The 16,374-nt window shown below is 33.3% G+C and overlaps 1 protein-coding gene across 2 annotated transcripts; it reads right to left on the bottom strand.

The window, feature by feature from the left end:
- Window positions 1–5,194: 5,194 nt before the first annotated feature.
- Window positions 5,195–10,725, bottom strand: LOC133700661 (heat shock 70 kDa protein 15-like). 2 transcript variants are annotated; one of them, XM_062124254.1, is made up of 10 exons: window positions 10,573–10,725; window positions 8,641–9,869; window positions 7,523–7,750; window positions 7,323–7,418; window positions 7,016–7,234; window positions 6,682–6,876; window positions 6,451–6,597; window positions 6,191–6,340; window positions 5,974–6,104; window positions 5,195–5,830 (listed from the first exon to the last, which is right to left on the bottom strand). In XM_062124254.1, exons 2-10 carry the CDS (start codon window positions 9,808–9,810, stop codon window positions 5,590–5,592), a joined length of 2,577 nt encoding a protein of 858 aa, XP_061980238.1. In that variant the 5' UTR covers window positions 9,811–9,869; window positions 10,573–10,725; the 3' UTR covers window positions 5,195–5,589. The 2 variants fall into 2 exon arrangements, with proteins under 2 accessions (XP_061980238.1, XP_061980239.1); XM_062124255.1 differs by having other exon boundaries at window positions 10,447–10,586.
- Between the last annotated feature and the right edge of the window lie 5,649 nt (window positions 10,726–16,374).

Genomic DNA, 16,374 nt, shown 5'->3' with positions numbered 1-16,374 from the left:
CGGTGACAGTGCCACGTCACTTTTCGGCTAACTCAGTTTAAATCCCTCGGTCATTCCGTCGGTAAAATCATCTGAAAAAACTCCACATAACCATGCTGTTGCATCTTTCCAAATAAACTGTATATTCCGTCGGAGATTTCCGTCGGTATATACCGACCGTTTCTCCGACGGATCTAGGCCGTCGGTATATGCCGACAGATTTTGAGACGGAATTATTTCTGTCAGTAATTATTACCGACAGAAAAATTCTGTCGGTAATTCCATTGGTTTTCTCCGGTTTTCTGGTAGTGATCGGTGAGCAATCAATGAAATGAACTAGGCGGTCTGCGTCCAATCTAGGCTGCCTTCTTCTTTGTCACAAACCTGTGCTCTTAAGCTTCTTGATCTTTGATTTCAACATGTATCAGAGCTAAATTCCTCAAGCTCCAAAAACTCTTTCCTTGAGGAACCCTTCCAATCCATTCATCAATGCTCAAGCTTGATTTCCATCAAGCTCTCCACTACGAATTTCCTCTTTTGGAGAGCTCAAATACTTCCTTTGGATTAGTAATGATGGCCTCATTAGTATGTGGCTGTTAGCAAATGAGAAAGAAGATGTCCCGAGTATGATCTGTTGTGGGGATACAACTTATTCTATTTGGAACTCTCTCTGCGAGAGCAGTTGTTTGCGAACATCGAAGAAAATGAGGCTCAAATGAAAAATGCACTCTACAGCGTGTCCAAGGGAACTTTTCTCATTTGATGAATACATTCGAAGAGGGAGAGGAAATCATGGAGGAAGAGGTCGAAACTTCTTCAATCAGAATCACTCTAGCAACAACATCCAAACATGCAATTTTTCAAATCAAGGAAATTAAGTTCTACAACAATGAAAATAGGAAAGGAAAACCCAAGCAAGCAAAATCAAAATCACGATAAAGTAGTTTGCTAAATTTATCATAATTACAAATCAAAGAAATGTTATTTTGGATATGATTATGCTACTAATGAAGACAACACTCAGGCCTTGGAAGCCATGAATTTGAATGGTAATAGAGATCCACATTTCTATGCTGTAACTTCAGAAATACGGCAAGCCCATTTTAGGGCATCCAAATTGAAAATTCCTGTGACATTTAGAGAACAAGAAAGCTTTAAAAGTCTCAAGCTGGCTTTAAAAAAACACGTTGTGGACTTGGAAAACAAGGTAAACTTTCCTTTAATAAATTAAATTCTATTACAAATTTTCCTTAAGAGATAATTTAATCCGAATATAATAAATATCGATGCAAACCAATTTAAATGAATGCATTTTTTAAATATTTATTTTATTTAATAAATAAGATATGAATATTATTAAAACTAATCTAAAACTAATCCGAGATATATAAATTCCTGTGAATATATATTAATTTACATTGAATAACAATTAATACTTTTATAATGAATATTTGAAATCTAAAAAGCATGAATATCTAAGTTTTTTAGAATACAGATATAGAAGAAATACACCTTCTAGTACCATTGTCGTCCTTAGAACCTGCCCCACACCTTCCTCATAAAATTTTTCAATCTTGTATTTTAAATCCTTGTGGTTATTTCTTGTAGATTTCTTCATCTAAGATATCAAAGTAGTCTAAGGTTTCTTTTTTTTGGAACCCTTGACTACATATCTAGTATTATATTTATTAATAAACCTAGCAACCTTCATCTTCCTCTTAATAATCATTTGCATCCCAATAATTTATTCTCAATAGAAAGATCATCAATTTCTATGTATGATTTTGAATATAGATAATCTTATTATTGATGGCCTCTTTCCATATATAATAGTGCTTTTAGAGTTGACATTTCTTCTTTAAAGCTTATTTTCTTATAGATAAGTTAGAAAGTCAATACCAATTTTTTTAATATGTTTTAGCTCTCTTATTTTATATCTCATTTCTTCCTCATCATCTTAAAGATAACCATTAATGGATTCATTAGTTCTCTTAGTATTCTTTACTTTTTGTGCATTTTACAAGGAAAAGTATTTTCAAAAAATGATGCATTCATGAATTCAATTGTAGTATTGATATAAATATCAAGAATATTTGACTTATTTATAATAAAATGATTAGCATATTTTATTAATATACAATCAATAATTTTAGGTTCTATTTTGATTTTTCTTTGGAGGAGAACCCACAAATTTGCTAGACTCCCCCCCATACATTCATGTAATTATTGAATGGTCTTCCATAACTCACAGTGTTTTGTTCAATTTCTTATAAAATATTTTATTCATAATATAGTTTGCTTATAAAATAGCTCTCTCTCTCTCTCTCTTAAGTTTTAATGTAATCCTGAACTACTTATCAACATAACATTTACTCATTATTTTCCTTGACTTTTGTTTCTTGCATTCAACAACACCATTTTATTACGGTGAATAAAGAGTCATGGTTTGATGGATAATATCATGTTGAAATTATAACTCATCAAAAGGTGAATCATATTTCATACCTGTATCATTTCTTATCATATTGATCTTAAGATAAGCTAATTTTCAACCTTATTTTTTTAATGTTTAAATATTTTCAGCCAATAAGCTCTATATTTTCCTCATTAAAGTTCTCAATCATCTTGTTTTGCACATTCTTTCTTTTACGACGATAATGGTTCTTAGCATGATGTCCCTTACACTACAAGATTTCACAGTTTTACTGACAAACATATTCCATCGGTCTGTGATTCAGAGTTCGTCGGTAATTTTTTTACCGACGAAAAACGTCCGTCAGCTTACCCTTCGTCGGTAATATCGGATTTCGTTGCTAAGTCTGTTGGTAAAAAAAATATTACCAATGGTTTATAGATGGCAAAGAACTAAAGAAGACACACAAAAAGACAACATAGGCAGTCTTTCGAAGACAATCCCAACCACTTCCCTACACAATGGCACATGCTATTAAGCAAAACTAATCCTGTCTTCTCGACCAACATCAAAACCAAAGAAATTGCACCATGCTGTCACCAAACTTGAATCTCAAACGGTAAAACTAATAGAAAACTAACTACCTTAGAAAATAGCAAGGAAGACAACCAATAAAAAATGAAAGTAGCTTCAATCCCCTGAAGAAACACATAATGAGAACCCAATAAACTACTGTTAGCCAGTGCAGAAGCACACAACAAAGCCAAAGAGAAAAGGTCAAATAGAAACCAAGGCAAGGCAACAACACATTAATAAAGGCAAATGAACCATCACCAAGACTCCTGAGGAAAAATGACGCATCAACAGTATGGAAGGGAGAAATACCTGAGAACTAATTTGCTCCCATAGAAAATAATAACAATAGGAAAAGTTTATACGTGGCATCCAAATCCCAATACACCCAAATCCCTATGAAAAAAAATTTAAAACACATAAATCCAAGAAATGCACCCTAACCACAAACATCTTTAAACCCCTTTTGTTTAATGGCCCATTTGTTTACGCGGTAGCTTTTGCTTTTCAAACAAATCGCATATATAATATGTTTGATAATGCTAAAACTCACTTTAGTTGTTGGTCTGGGACCCATATAAAATTTGTTTTAAACATACGTGAATAGTGGAGTCACTATTCACTGTTCCGGCCGGACTAGATCCGATCCAAAGTTAAATGTATTGAACTAGGTCCGATCCAGTTTAAAAAAAATTTAATTTTTATTTTTATTTATGTTTTATTTGAAAAATTAAAAAAAGATCGCTTGATGACGTAACATTTGCAGAATTTGATTGCAATCCCAATTTTATTCCTGATGATATTTTACCTGATGTTTTTGCGCTCTTAAGAAACCAAGAAAACTGTAGTCCTTGTCGAATGGATTTCGTACGTAATGGAATTTTAATGAAATAATTAAAAATATTTTATATAAGTATTATTTATTTCATGATGTAATAGCAGTAGTTAAATTTACAATATTTAAATTAAAAATCATCTATATATATATATATAACCTCAATTTGAAAAACATTCTTTTAACCAAACACATTAAACTATTTTTTATTCAACCTCAATTTCTATCACAGTTTTAACCAAACATATATAAATATCAAACCAACTTCAACCAAAAGTACCTTTTATAAAACAATTTTTTTTAAACCACAACCACAAAAACTACCACAATACCAAATACACTTGCATTGTTTGAAAACGTGGGCTAACCCGCGTTTTCAAAAAATTCAAAAAAAAAATTTTTTTGATAAAATTTAAGTTTTTTTGCATGTTTTGCATTATTTTGATGTGCTGATCTCAAAAATAATTTTTTTAAAAAAAACATTATATTGATACATTTCAACATGAAAAGCACTTTAAAAAACAATCACAACCACACTCCTACACAGTCAATTATACCTAGAGATGATTATTTTCGGTTCCGTTTGGTTCAGTTTGGTTTTTTCAGTTTTAGACTTATAAAACTGAAACAGAACAGAACCGATTTATTTTTAAAAAATTTTAATCAACTTTTTTTTATGATTTGATTTTTCAGTTATTTTTTTTTTAATTTCTTAGATTTTTTTCTCACCCTACTCGCGCATTCTCTCTATGACGAAGACATGCCAAGTGGGTTGTGCATTTAATGCACAATCATCGTATACCCACAAACCATTCCAGAAAAGGCCCACCTAACCATGCAAATCAGCTTCATCTTGCGAAAAAATAAGAAGCAGAAATCACTACTCCCAGCCACGCCCAACCAAGTCGATAGAGAATCAAAAGCTTCAAAGAGCTAGGGATAAGCCAACAAAGACTGGAGAAATCGGGAGAAGAGACGCGAATCTTGGCGAGATCCACTGCTTGAATCCACAGTAGAATATACCTCACAGGCCACAGTGAATCTGATATCTTTTAGCTTTTGTTATAATAATTATAAAAATATTATGATAAGTCTTTGTAGAACTTTTTGTCGTCAAGATGCAAGCAACAAAAGTTTCGGATTTCAGACAACTAAAGGCCGTTATAAATTATTCTACACAGCATTTCTTTAAAAAAATTAAATTAAATTAATTTTTTTATATTTTAAAATCATTTTAAAATATCAATATCAAAAATAATTTTTAAAAAATAAAAAAAAATTATTTTGCACACTTCCAAACTCTCAAACTCAGAATCTAAAATTTTGGAATCAAGACAAAATAGAATCAGGCAAACTGCTTTGTAAGCAAAGTTAGAAATTTATAATACGAAAAATGAGAAAACAAGCCAATACTTAATGCTGAGGATATCCTACAGACAAAAAGGGAAAGAAAAAAAGGTGGACAATTAAAACACCGATCCAAGAAAAAAAAAGAAAAAAAGAGAGTAAACCTCGGTCTCTCCCCAACAAATGTTTGGGCAAAAAGACCTTTAAAGTCTACATATTTCTCTTAAACCCCTTCTTTAAAACCGGATTCTAGAGACTAGCTCTCTATAAAATTGGCAGACCACCCAATCTGAAGGCTTTACAGATAAAAAGGCAAGAAAGACCTCAAAGACCCCATATTCTCGCATAATGTCAGCCCATCAAATAGTCCGTCTCAGGCTCCTTATAGTTCATACAGAGGAACCAAATTTCTTAATTTAAAACGGCAGGGAGCTGCATGGAATTATGCAGCACCAGAGGCAGTCTCTGACTTGTCTGTCTCCATTGGTTCTCCAGAAGCAGGTGGCACCTCACCACCAGCAGCTCCGGCGGTCTCATGGGCACCAGCGTTAGCATTGGGGTCTGCATTTGCATCTCCTCCCTGCTGTTGTTCGCTACCCTGAGATGGTGGGGTTGCTGGTGTCTCAGGAGTGGTTGGTTTGGCTGGTTTTGGTTTTGGTTTTGTCATTATAGGCCTGCAAAACCTGCAGAAACAAACATTCTATTCTTAATGCTGACCAAATTCTCACCCTATTAAGGCGAGGAAAAGCAGCTGGATCTTTGCCAAATAGTATCAGATAAGTTCCCCAATGAGAAAGCACTTGAAGTGAAGATAAAACAACAATACCTATCAAGTGCCTCGGCCTTCTTTCTCACATCAGCTGACAGAAGAACTGGAGTAGCATGCTTGGGAAGTGAGTCCTGGTGTTGCTTTTTCTCTCTTAACCAGGCTTCAGCTTCAACACACTCATTCAATACCTATCACATATCAATCAAGATAGCACCTTTAGTTGACACTTTCACCACAAAAAACAACCATGTACAAAGATCTAATGAGCCTTTACCTTCTGCTTTTCTGCCATGTCAATGTGATCGAATTTAAGATCACCAGACATTGCTGCCTCTCTGTAACTATTAATACAATAAACAAGTTGATCGATCACAGATCCCCTATCTGTGTACTCCTTGTACCGCTCTTCAATAGGATCACCTTGCTGCAACCATTAACATCATTAAACATGCACATGAGCAACAACCAGACACCCCCTTTCTCACAGGGTAAGGAGAATATGTCGACAAACACACTTAGAAAAAGAGTCCTTACTTTCTTGAGCTCCTCAAGCTTGGCAATGTAAACACCTTTGGTTTCATCTTCACCATCTTCATACAACCAATCCTCTGTCTCCTGCAGTTTAGCTGTGAATCCCTCCCTCTCCAGATCAGGAACAAATTCATGGTATTTGTCACTTAACTGAAATTACAAAAGCATAGTTACCATCTCACTTTTGGAAGGGTGCTAAAAAGTCATGCAATAGAGTAAAAGATTAAACTCTACCTTGTTCCTCATATCGTAGACATAAGCTTCAACAGCATTTTTCTTATCTTTTGTTTCCTCCATAACCCGGTCTTGCAATGCCATTTCGTATTCTTTTTCTAGTAACTTCTGCACTTCTGCTGCCGGTATCCCACCATAAACCACCTCTGACACAGGGATATTTGTTTTCTTTACTTTCTTTTTGGGAGCCTCAACCTGAAGCAAGGGGAAAGGTTATTATAGAAACCTCTATCTATGAATACGTGTATCAAAAGGAAAAGTTGTTCTCCGAGATTATGACTGCACAACTGAAACCTAATGCATGAAGATTCCTAAATTGTAGGGGCTAACTGACCTTGGTATCAGTTTCCATTTGTGTTGGCTTGTCAGACTCAGGAACCCCATTTTCAGCCCCAGATGCATCAGCAGCTGCTTTTTCATCTTGCATGTTGTCATCTGCTTCATTAGGGCCTGCAGTGGTGGCATCACTGAGAGATTCATCAGTATCCATCTTGGTAGGTTCCTTTGCTGGCTCTTTCACAACAGGAACTTCAACCTCTTCTTCCTCCAAAAGCTGACATAAGCATAAAACAATTGAGGTTTGGTACATATATCACTACAAATAAGCTCAATTAGAATCACAACCACTCTGCAAGACTTACTGTTGCTGATTCAACAGACACAATCCCATGTAGACTCAAACGGACTTTCACCTTCACTTTTGCACGTTCACTTTTTGTACATTGGAAAGGACCGATCTGCAAGTCAAGTTCATATGACAAAGTGTAACACTAAAATTAATGCCCTTATGATCACATAAATTAAAAAATTGTGACTTGAATACTGCATGCTGACTTCATACCGTATATGTACTGATCTTAGCTGGTGCCTGCAATTCACTGACATCAGAATATTGTACATCAATGGAGAACGTCCCTGACCTATAGAATGTCAAAGCCTTGACACTAGGGATGGGATTTCCCTTGGGGAAGACAATTGTGCCCTGTTGATGATCTGCTGCTCCATTCTGAGAATCTGGTGCCGCACCTTTCCATGATACAGCAATTGAAAATGGGAAGCATTCATGGACCTGAAAAGGGAACAATCAACAATTCAAGCATGCAATGCACCTCATAGAATCCTGATTACTGAGAACCAGAACATAGGCAAACAGAAGGACATGAAGTGACAGAAAATGTTGCCATGCCCATAAACATTTGCCATCGATAATGACTCAGAAGTGTCTACAATAACTTATACAACGCATCTACAGCAACACACAGTGATACAAAACTGCATAAGACGACCATAGAAAACTAAGGATATAAACATGAAAGTTCCCAAAAGACCCACATCTCAGCACAAGCACACACATTCACATGTGCACAACAGTGGGACTAACTACATTAATAACGTACAAGAGATTTATAACAGGAGACAGCTATTAAAGTTTGCAAAATAACCCTGCTGATGACCTTAACTACAAAATTTTCTCTCTTCTTTTAGATTTTATCAATTTTATGCTGGGTTTTATCCTCTAAACATGTAAAGCATTATAGACGTCAAGTTTGGCAAACAGAACCATACAAGAAAGCATATGAACAATGAAAAGAAAAAACAGATTTTGCCCCTTCATCTTTTTCATTGGAGAAAATGTATAGCAACCAGGACGTAAAACCTTGCCAGTTTCCTTTTGCCTTTGTGAAATCTTAACAATGCAAGGATTAAAAAAGTTCCAATCCCAGCATTTAATAAACAAGACATATAAGGTGCCAACGTTGCAGACTAGGTGAATAATATCACAAGCTATGATCAAGTTAGGGAAGTTTAACACCAAAATATCATATCATAAATATGAGATGCCAAAGTTGCAGACTAGGTGAATAATATCACATGCTATGATCAAGTTAGGGAAGTTTAACACCAAAATATCATATCATAAATACGAGACTACTAGAAAACAGGTTAAGAGAATTATACCTGGAAATCTCGCACTTTAAAAGTGGGACTGAGAATAGCACACTGCAGAGCACATCCCCTGGAAACACATTCACTAGCATTCATTGTACGCCTAGGTTCCTTTCCAAAAAACTCGGTCAAAATCTTCATTACAGCAGGTATGCGAGAAGCAGAGCCAACCACTTCAACCATATGAACATTCTCAACTGCAAGTCCAGCATCTTGAAGTGCCTTCTCCAAAGGCCTCTTCACACGCTCCAATATCGGAGTACTAATTTGTTCAAACTCTTCCCTCTTAATGACGCCTCTGACATCCTTCTCATCCATTAAGCATTCAATATTAAGAGGTGCCACGGGGTTGGCACTAAGGACCTTCTTCAGCTTCTCACAAGCAGCCCTAAGCCTAAGGCATGCTCTCGCATTCTGGAGAACATCGATGTGATACTCTGCCTTAAACTTGGTGGCGAAGTGGTGGAACAGAGCCTCATCAAAATCTCTACCACCCAAGGACCGATCATAAGAATGAGCCAAAATCTTAAGTTGACCTTTCTTGAATCCAGCAATGCACACTTGCAGGCTGGCATGTCCAACATCAACAAAAGCAACATTCAATTGGTCGTTCTCAGGCAAGTCAGTCTTATAAATACCATAAGCCAGTGCTGTAGCTGTGGTCTCATGCATCAAACGGAGAGGATGCAATTCAGCAATTGTGGCTGCATCCAAGACGGCCCTCCTCTGAAGGTCAGTGAAATATACCGGAATACCAATGCAGCAATCCACCACTGCTGCTTTCAGATTTTTCTGAGCAATGATTTTCAAATCTGAAAACACCATTCCCAAGACTTGGGTAGGTGTGAATGTCCTCATCTCACCCAAATACTGAGCGTGAATTAAAGGAAATCCATCGGGACCTTCAGTGACTGTATAAGGAAATGACTTCAGATCCCTTTGCAATTCAGGATCAGAAAATGGGCGCCCAATTAACCGCTTAATCTGGGAAATTGAGTTTTTGGGGTTCATCATAGTGGAGGCAGCCCCCGCAGTCCCAATGAACCGTTGTTTGTCACCGAAGCATACAATAGCAGGAGTCTCACGCTTGGATTCATCATTAAGCACAACATCAATCCCTCTTTGCCTCGCAACAGCAACAAGGCAGTTCTCATTACCAAAATCAAAACCCACCACACTCATGATTGCCAAAAACAATTACAGATTTATAAATCAGTTATCCCTATAAGTTATGTGGCAACCTGCAGAAAACAACAATAAATCAAAAACAATGCCACTAAAAAATAAGAAAAAATAACATAATCATCACAGAAGATCATCGATCAATGCATGAATCAGTACCAATAATCCCAACAATCTTAGAATCAGAGTAAAACACAACATTATAAAGTCCCAATGAACCCAAGACTAGAACCAGAACACGCACATTATCAAAAAGATTCCTACTTTTCTTTATTTTACATTAGATAGAAAACATAAAAGGCAAGCACACAGCCTCAACAAGAAGAAAGAAAATTACAACTTCCTACCATTAGCATGAGGCACTACCTGCAAAACCCTTAAACCCATTTTGAATAAATAAATCCTTATAAATAAATAAATTCAATTACTAATTCATGAATTATACCACAAATAAGCCTAAAGACATCATAATAGTTTGTTGCTATTAATTATTATTCAGTAACCTAAAACAATAGGAAAATAAATGAAAAAATAATCAACTGAATCTAACAGAGAGAGGCTCGATCAAAAACAAAACACTACGATCAATGAAAAAATTATAAATCTTTTGAGCTAAACCTAGAAATAGAAACTCACAGATCTATAAAGAAGGTTGAAGAGAGAGAAAACCCAAAATCAGAGACTTGATAGCTAATTGACGAAACGCTGTTCAAGGCGTGTTTAGAAGGAAATAAATATAGGGTTATTGAGAAGGCGTCGTACCTTTAAAAAGCAGATGGAGGGTGTGAGAGAGGGAGAGAAGAAGTGTTTGGGTGGTTCTAGAAATATCTTTTCGTTATACAAGAGAAGAGAAGGAGAGGAGGGCTGCTTCTTTTTCTCCTTTTAATTTTCAAAGGCTTTTTGGCTTAGGTTTGTTTATATTCTGTGGAAATTTCCTTTTTTTACTCACTTTACTAAATTTTTTATTTTTTTTGTCATTTATTTTTAAGTTCTTCTACAAAAAAACAAATTTATATTTTTTAAAATTTAAAATTAAATGTAATATATATATTAAATTTGAAATTTTGTACAATATATCCGTTTGGAAGAGCTATTTATATTGGAGTGGAAGAAACAAATGTCTTATCATTTCTTAATAAATTTAATGTTATTTTTTTTCCACATGGCTACATTTAATTGGTTTATTTTTCTAGTGACCCTACTTTGTTGGTTTTGGCTCTTTAAAGAGATATGTAGGAATAGCTTTTGTGGGAGAGAAAAGTCATTTTAGTATTTTGTTTGGCTTTTTTCTTGGAGTGTGCAAAACAAGCAAAGAAAAGCTAAAATATTAGTTTTTAATTTTTGGCTATTCATTTGGCTTCTCCATTAGAGATGCTCTTATATTTCATGGAAATTTCCTTTTTTTACTTACTTTACTAAATTTTTTATTTTTTTGTCATTTATTTTTAAGTTCTTCTAAAAAAAACAAATTTATATTTTTTAAAATTTAAAATTAAATGTAATATATATATATTAAATTTGAAATTTTGTACAATATATCCGTTTGGAAACACTATTGCACCAATAATATAATTTGTATTTTTCATATAAAAATAAATATAAGTTATATTGCATGTGCAACTATCTTACCAAACGTTCTTTAAATATATATGTTTCTTATAATATAAATCAATTTTGCAAGGTATTTTTTTGGAGTTATTAATAAAAATAAAAAGGTATTTAGAAGTTATTATACATTGTAAATTTATAACAAGAAATTAAATTATAATATAGTTCGATCGGTGAAGGTGGGGGCGAGGACTTGAGATGATTCCGTCTGAACAGAAGTAGAGAGATGTCTAGAGTGTGTATGGCTATTATTTTTTCGTGGTTCTAGAAACATCTACTAGGACGTGGAGTTTTCGCAATGGTATACTGCTAGACTATAATTTGTTTGACTCGTTGGGCTACATGTCATGGCTTTTTCTAAATATAAAATAATTTTATTTTTTAGATGGGTGATGAAATAAAAAATAAAAAAATAGATAAAAAAATAAGGATTAAAATAAAAATAAAAATAAAAACAAATTTTTAATTGAATAGTAAAATTGAAGAGAAAAATCAATTTCACAAAAAGCTAAAAAATAAATCAAAAGAAAGAGTATCAAATTGAAAAACATAGTATATGGCAAATAGAATTGAAGGATATAATTGATAACATATAAAACTTTTATAAAAGAGCCAGAAATAAAAATCTAAAATTAAAAGAATAAGAACTGAAGTAGAAATTCCAATAATAAAGAGGGGTAAGTTGTAATTTTTAAGGAGGAGAGAAAAAAGAAAAAGGTTCACTGATGATAAATCAGACAACCATTGCCAACAGGTTGCTGCCATCAAGAAAATGTGACAGCGCTTCTAATGACATGGTAGAATGATATTTTTGGATGCTGAGAGGTGTCGCACACGCCCCACCTTTTTGCTTTTATTTTTAAAAAGTTTTTTTATTTGGTCAAATATTAAATTGCCTCTAAAATGACTTTCTATTAACAAAAAATCATTGTAAAAATATAAAAAAACTCTTTAACACCAATTTTAAAATTCTTGGTTTTGAGGGTATTTTGGTCGTTTTATTATACTTTTTAATTTTTTATATTTGATCAAATACAAAATTACCTCTCAGCTGACATTATAATAAAAAAAAATCATTGTAAAAATAAAAAAAATACTTATTGACGTCAATTTTAATTTTTTTTGCTTCCAAGAGTATTTTGATCATTTCACTATGCAATTAAAATGAAAAAATACTTATTTGTCACTGGTCAATTTAGCGATGACTAATGGACTATGTGAAAAAATTTCAATGTTCTTGAAAGCTAATGTTAAATTATATGGATGAATAGTATTTTTCAAATGGACTTTAGCTTTTGTTAATAACATTCCTAATTTTGCATCTCATATCATTTCTCCAAATATTCTTTAATGTTCAAACACCAAGCCTTATGAATAGCAATTTAATGCAGTCTCTCAATATTGATCCAAAAGCTTTCATTTTGGTTATTTGTATTTATCCAGAGAAATACAAATATTTAACATGTATGCCTCAAATTATTTTAAAATAAAATGTAAAATGTAAAATAAAATTATAAAGAATTACATGAAAACTAATATTTTAAATTAAAATTGTGAAATCTAAAATCCAAAATACCAATTGATTTTAAAACCAATATTCAATAAAGCATACACTAATTTGCTTAAACCTTGCGAAGGTACAAAACCAATTGATTGTTACTCGATCTACACGCAACAAAATGTTTTCTAACAAGGTATTTGAAATACTTGAAATTGAATTTGATTTCAATAGTTGCATCAATTCTTGTGTTTAGAATATTTTTAAGGATATTAATTTGAATTTCAAATGGAATTTAAATCATTAAAAATAAGCACCCTCTGATTTGCACCCTTTGTTCCCTCACCTAAAAGCTCAGCCCATGGTTACCTTTTATATCTTTCTTAGCCCGGCTATATTTATTTCCAATCGCTCCCTAGCTTACCAAGCCTTGATCCTAGATTATGTTATTTCATTTTGAGGAAAAAAATAAGGGTATTTTTAGAATAATATTTTTTTATCTTGAATTACTGTAGCAAATTAAGGGGTATCTTATCTAATTTGTCTTTGCCTATTTTTTTATTATTTGAATTTCAAATGAAATCCAAATCAATACCTTCAAAAGAATTCCAAACACTTGAATTGAATTATCCATTGAAATTGAATTTAATTATAAGGGTTCCAAATAGCTTGTAAAGTTATTCTAAATCACAAATACTATTAAAAAAAATACCCCTCTTTCCATGAAAAATCCATGTTTATTTCTCGGGAAATATAGCTCCGGTTGTTGTCTATAATCCTTCTACAATCAACATTAATATTAGCAACAACTGATATTGTTGATCATGCTTCCGCAGGTCTGGAGCAGAGTTTTTTAAGGTTGTTTATCCAACAACTTGACAGAGATTAGATGAATTCATTACTAATATTTTTAGTTTGTCTGCTCCAATGCTATGACATATTTGCAAGAAAGTATATTTAGTTGGAAGACGTGGACTAGCCCAAACGACTTGTAGTACAAAAGAGCTACGAGAAAATCTTGGTAATACTTAGCATGTAGTCATTTGCACCTGTATCCATCTTTATAGCACGATAAACAATACATGTACTTCATCCCCCACCAAATCCACACTGCCCAGTAGCTATTCCACATACTTATGCTAGTAATGAGGAAAACATAATAGAATATCATTATGACACATCTCAAAGTTTATAAATTTGAATGCCCAATATCTTATTTTCTTATTTTAGTTTGCTACCATAATAAGTCGTTTCTCGTAATATTTTTCATAATATCTATGTGATGAAGTATAAAAATCATATATATTTATGATATAAGGTTTTTTGGAGGTTGGAATATGGATCGGTTAAATGTCTCTTTAAATAGCTTCATTCTCCGGTGCTAAGAAAAACTTTCTTGATGAATGTCTTTGGGTATATGTAAAAAGTCCTCTTTTGGGATGTTTGAAGATCATTCGATGGTAAAATCAATAAACTTACAGAGAAAAAAAATGATAAATATGCTTAAGGAGCTTTAAATTATGAAATTTAGGTTGTTTTTGTGTTGGAATTATATCTTTTTAATATAGAAAAACTTGAACCATTTAGTTACCTGGTAGTTCAAGCGGTATTTATAGCTCTTGATCCTTGTCTTTTTCTTGTGTAAAGGGGCTGAAGAATAATTTTACCATGATAACATTTATGAGGGATAAATATCTCTTACACGAGCATTAATAAAGGATAAATATCCCTTACACAAACATTAATAGGAAGGGATATCTCTTATACAAGCATTAATAAGGGATAAATATCGTTTACACAAGCATTAATGCTTATTAATGGGGATGATATCTCTTACACAAGCAAGAAAGAAAAAAGAAGAACAAAAGACCCAAAACATGTCTTTGGGTTTAAAAAAGAGACCAAGATCTACCCCTTGGGGCTAGGCTTAAATGGTGCACTTAAGTCTACAAGGAGTTGTTAGGTGTGCTTAGCATTTGGGCATTCGAGTCCTTTAAAGGTGTTTGAAAATGGGGGAAAAATAGGTCCATGACTTTTATGGGTGTAGTGTTAAAGAAAAATTGATAAAATCTTGATTCATCAGTAGCCCTTTAAATATGTGCTGTATTTTTATCGAAGAGACTGGATAAAAATATTATTCTGCTTTCAACATTTCTTCATATAAGAAAAGTGGGGGCATTTCAAGGTGTTTTACTAGGGCTTGTACATGTTAGACGATATTCATAGCTGAAATCTTACTTACCTTGGTTGGATAAATACCTAGCATAATGCTTCATGAAGGTAAGGTATTAATTGCCTTTTTATGGGTTTGTCACAGTGGTGACATGTGTCATAGATTCGATGGAGAGTAGAGGACACCTCCCTCTATATAAAGACTCCCTTCATTTCATTTCTACTCAACTTGAAATCTCTCTCCAACATTTCTTTCAAAAACTTGATGTGAAGGGTGGAAGTGAAAATTTTTAAACTTGGTGTGAAGAGTGGTAGTGTCGTGGAATGAGACTTGATGGATGTTGATGTGAGTTGCTTTCTCAAATGTCATTTTGCTTAGAGTTTTCATAATGATATGAATATTTGTGGGCATTGGGAGCATCTTTCTATGTTGGTTTTTGATACCCGGGTGTTATTGAAGATGTTAATGTTACTAGGAGAGTGAAGACTTATTGGAGTGACACGACTTGATTTTTCCCTTGAGTAGCTAGCACCACTTGAGTCAGAAGTCTCACTTGATTAATAAGTTGTTGAAAGTTTGACTAGGTAGAAGTACCTACATTAGTAGGTTGATCGGTTACATGTCCAAGCCTTGATGTGTCTTGGTTATTTGCCATTGAGTGATCTGATACGTTAATAACAAGTTATAGAAAGAAAACTTGATGGTTTTTTGATCAGTTTCCCACAAATGACGCCAATTGATGAAATATAAAAATAAAATATATTTATGGAACAAGGTTTTTTTTGGTAATTGGAACATGGATTTGTTAAGTGTCTCTTTAAATATCTCCCTTCACTAGTGTTAAAGAAAACTTTCTTGATGAATGTCTTTGGGTACCTGCAAAAATTTCTCTTTTGAGGTGTTTGAGGACTATCCGATGATAAAATCAATAAATTTTTTTTTTTAAAAAGTGATAAATATGCTTAAAGAGCTTTGAGTTATGAAATTTAGGTTGTTCTTATGTTGAAATTATGTTTTTTTAACCCTTTACCTAGTAGTTCAAGGGATATTTATAACCTTTGATTCTTGTCTTTTTATTGGGTAGAGAGGTTGGAGAGTAATTTCATCATAATAATATTTATGTGAGAAAAATATCTCTTATACAAGTAATAATGAGAATGAATATCTCTTACATAAGTATTAATAAACATTACTGAGGGATAAATATCCATCATACAAGTATTAGTACTCATTAATAAGGGGATGATATCTCTTACACAGACATAAAAGAGGAAAAAATAAAAAA

The sequence above is a fragment of the Populus nigra genome, chromosome 8, assembly GCF_951802175.1.
Source record: "Populus nigra chromosome 8, ddPopNigr1.1, whole genome shotgun sequence".
NCBI classification, from domain to species: Eukaryota; Viridiplantae; Streptophyta; class Magnoliopsida; order Malpighiales; family Salicaceae; genus Populus; species Populus nigra.
The sequence above is the reverse complement of the archived record's forward strand: the minus strand, read 5'-3'. Positions and strand labels throughout refer to the sequence as shown.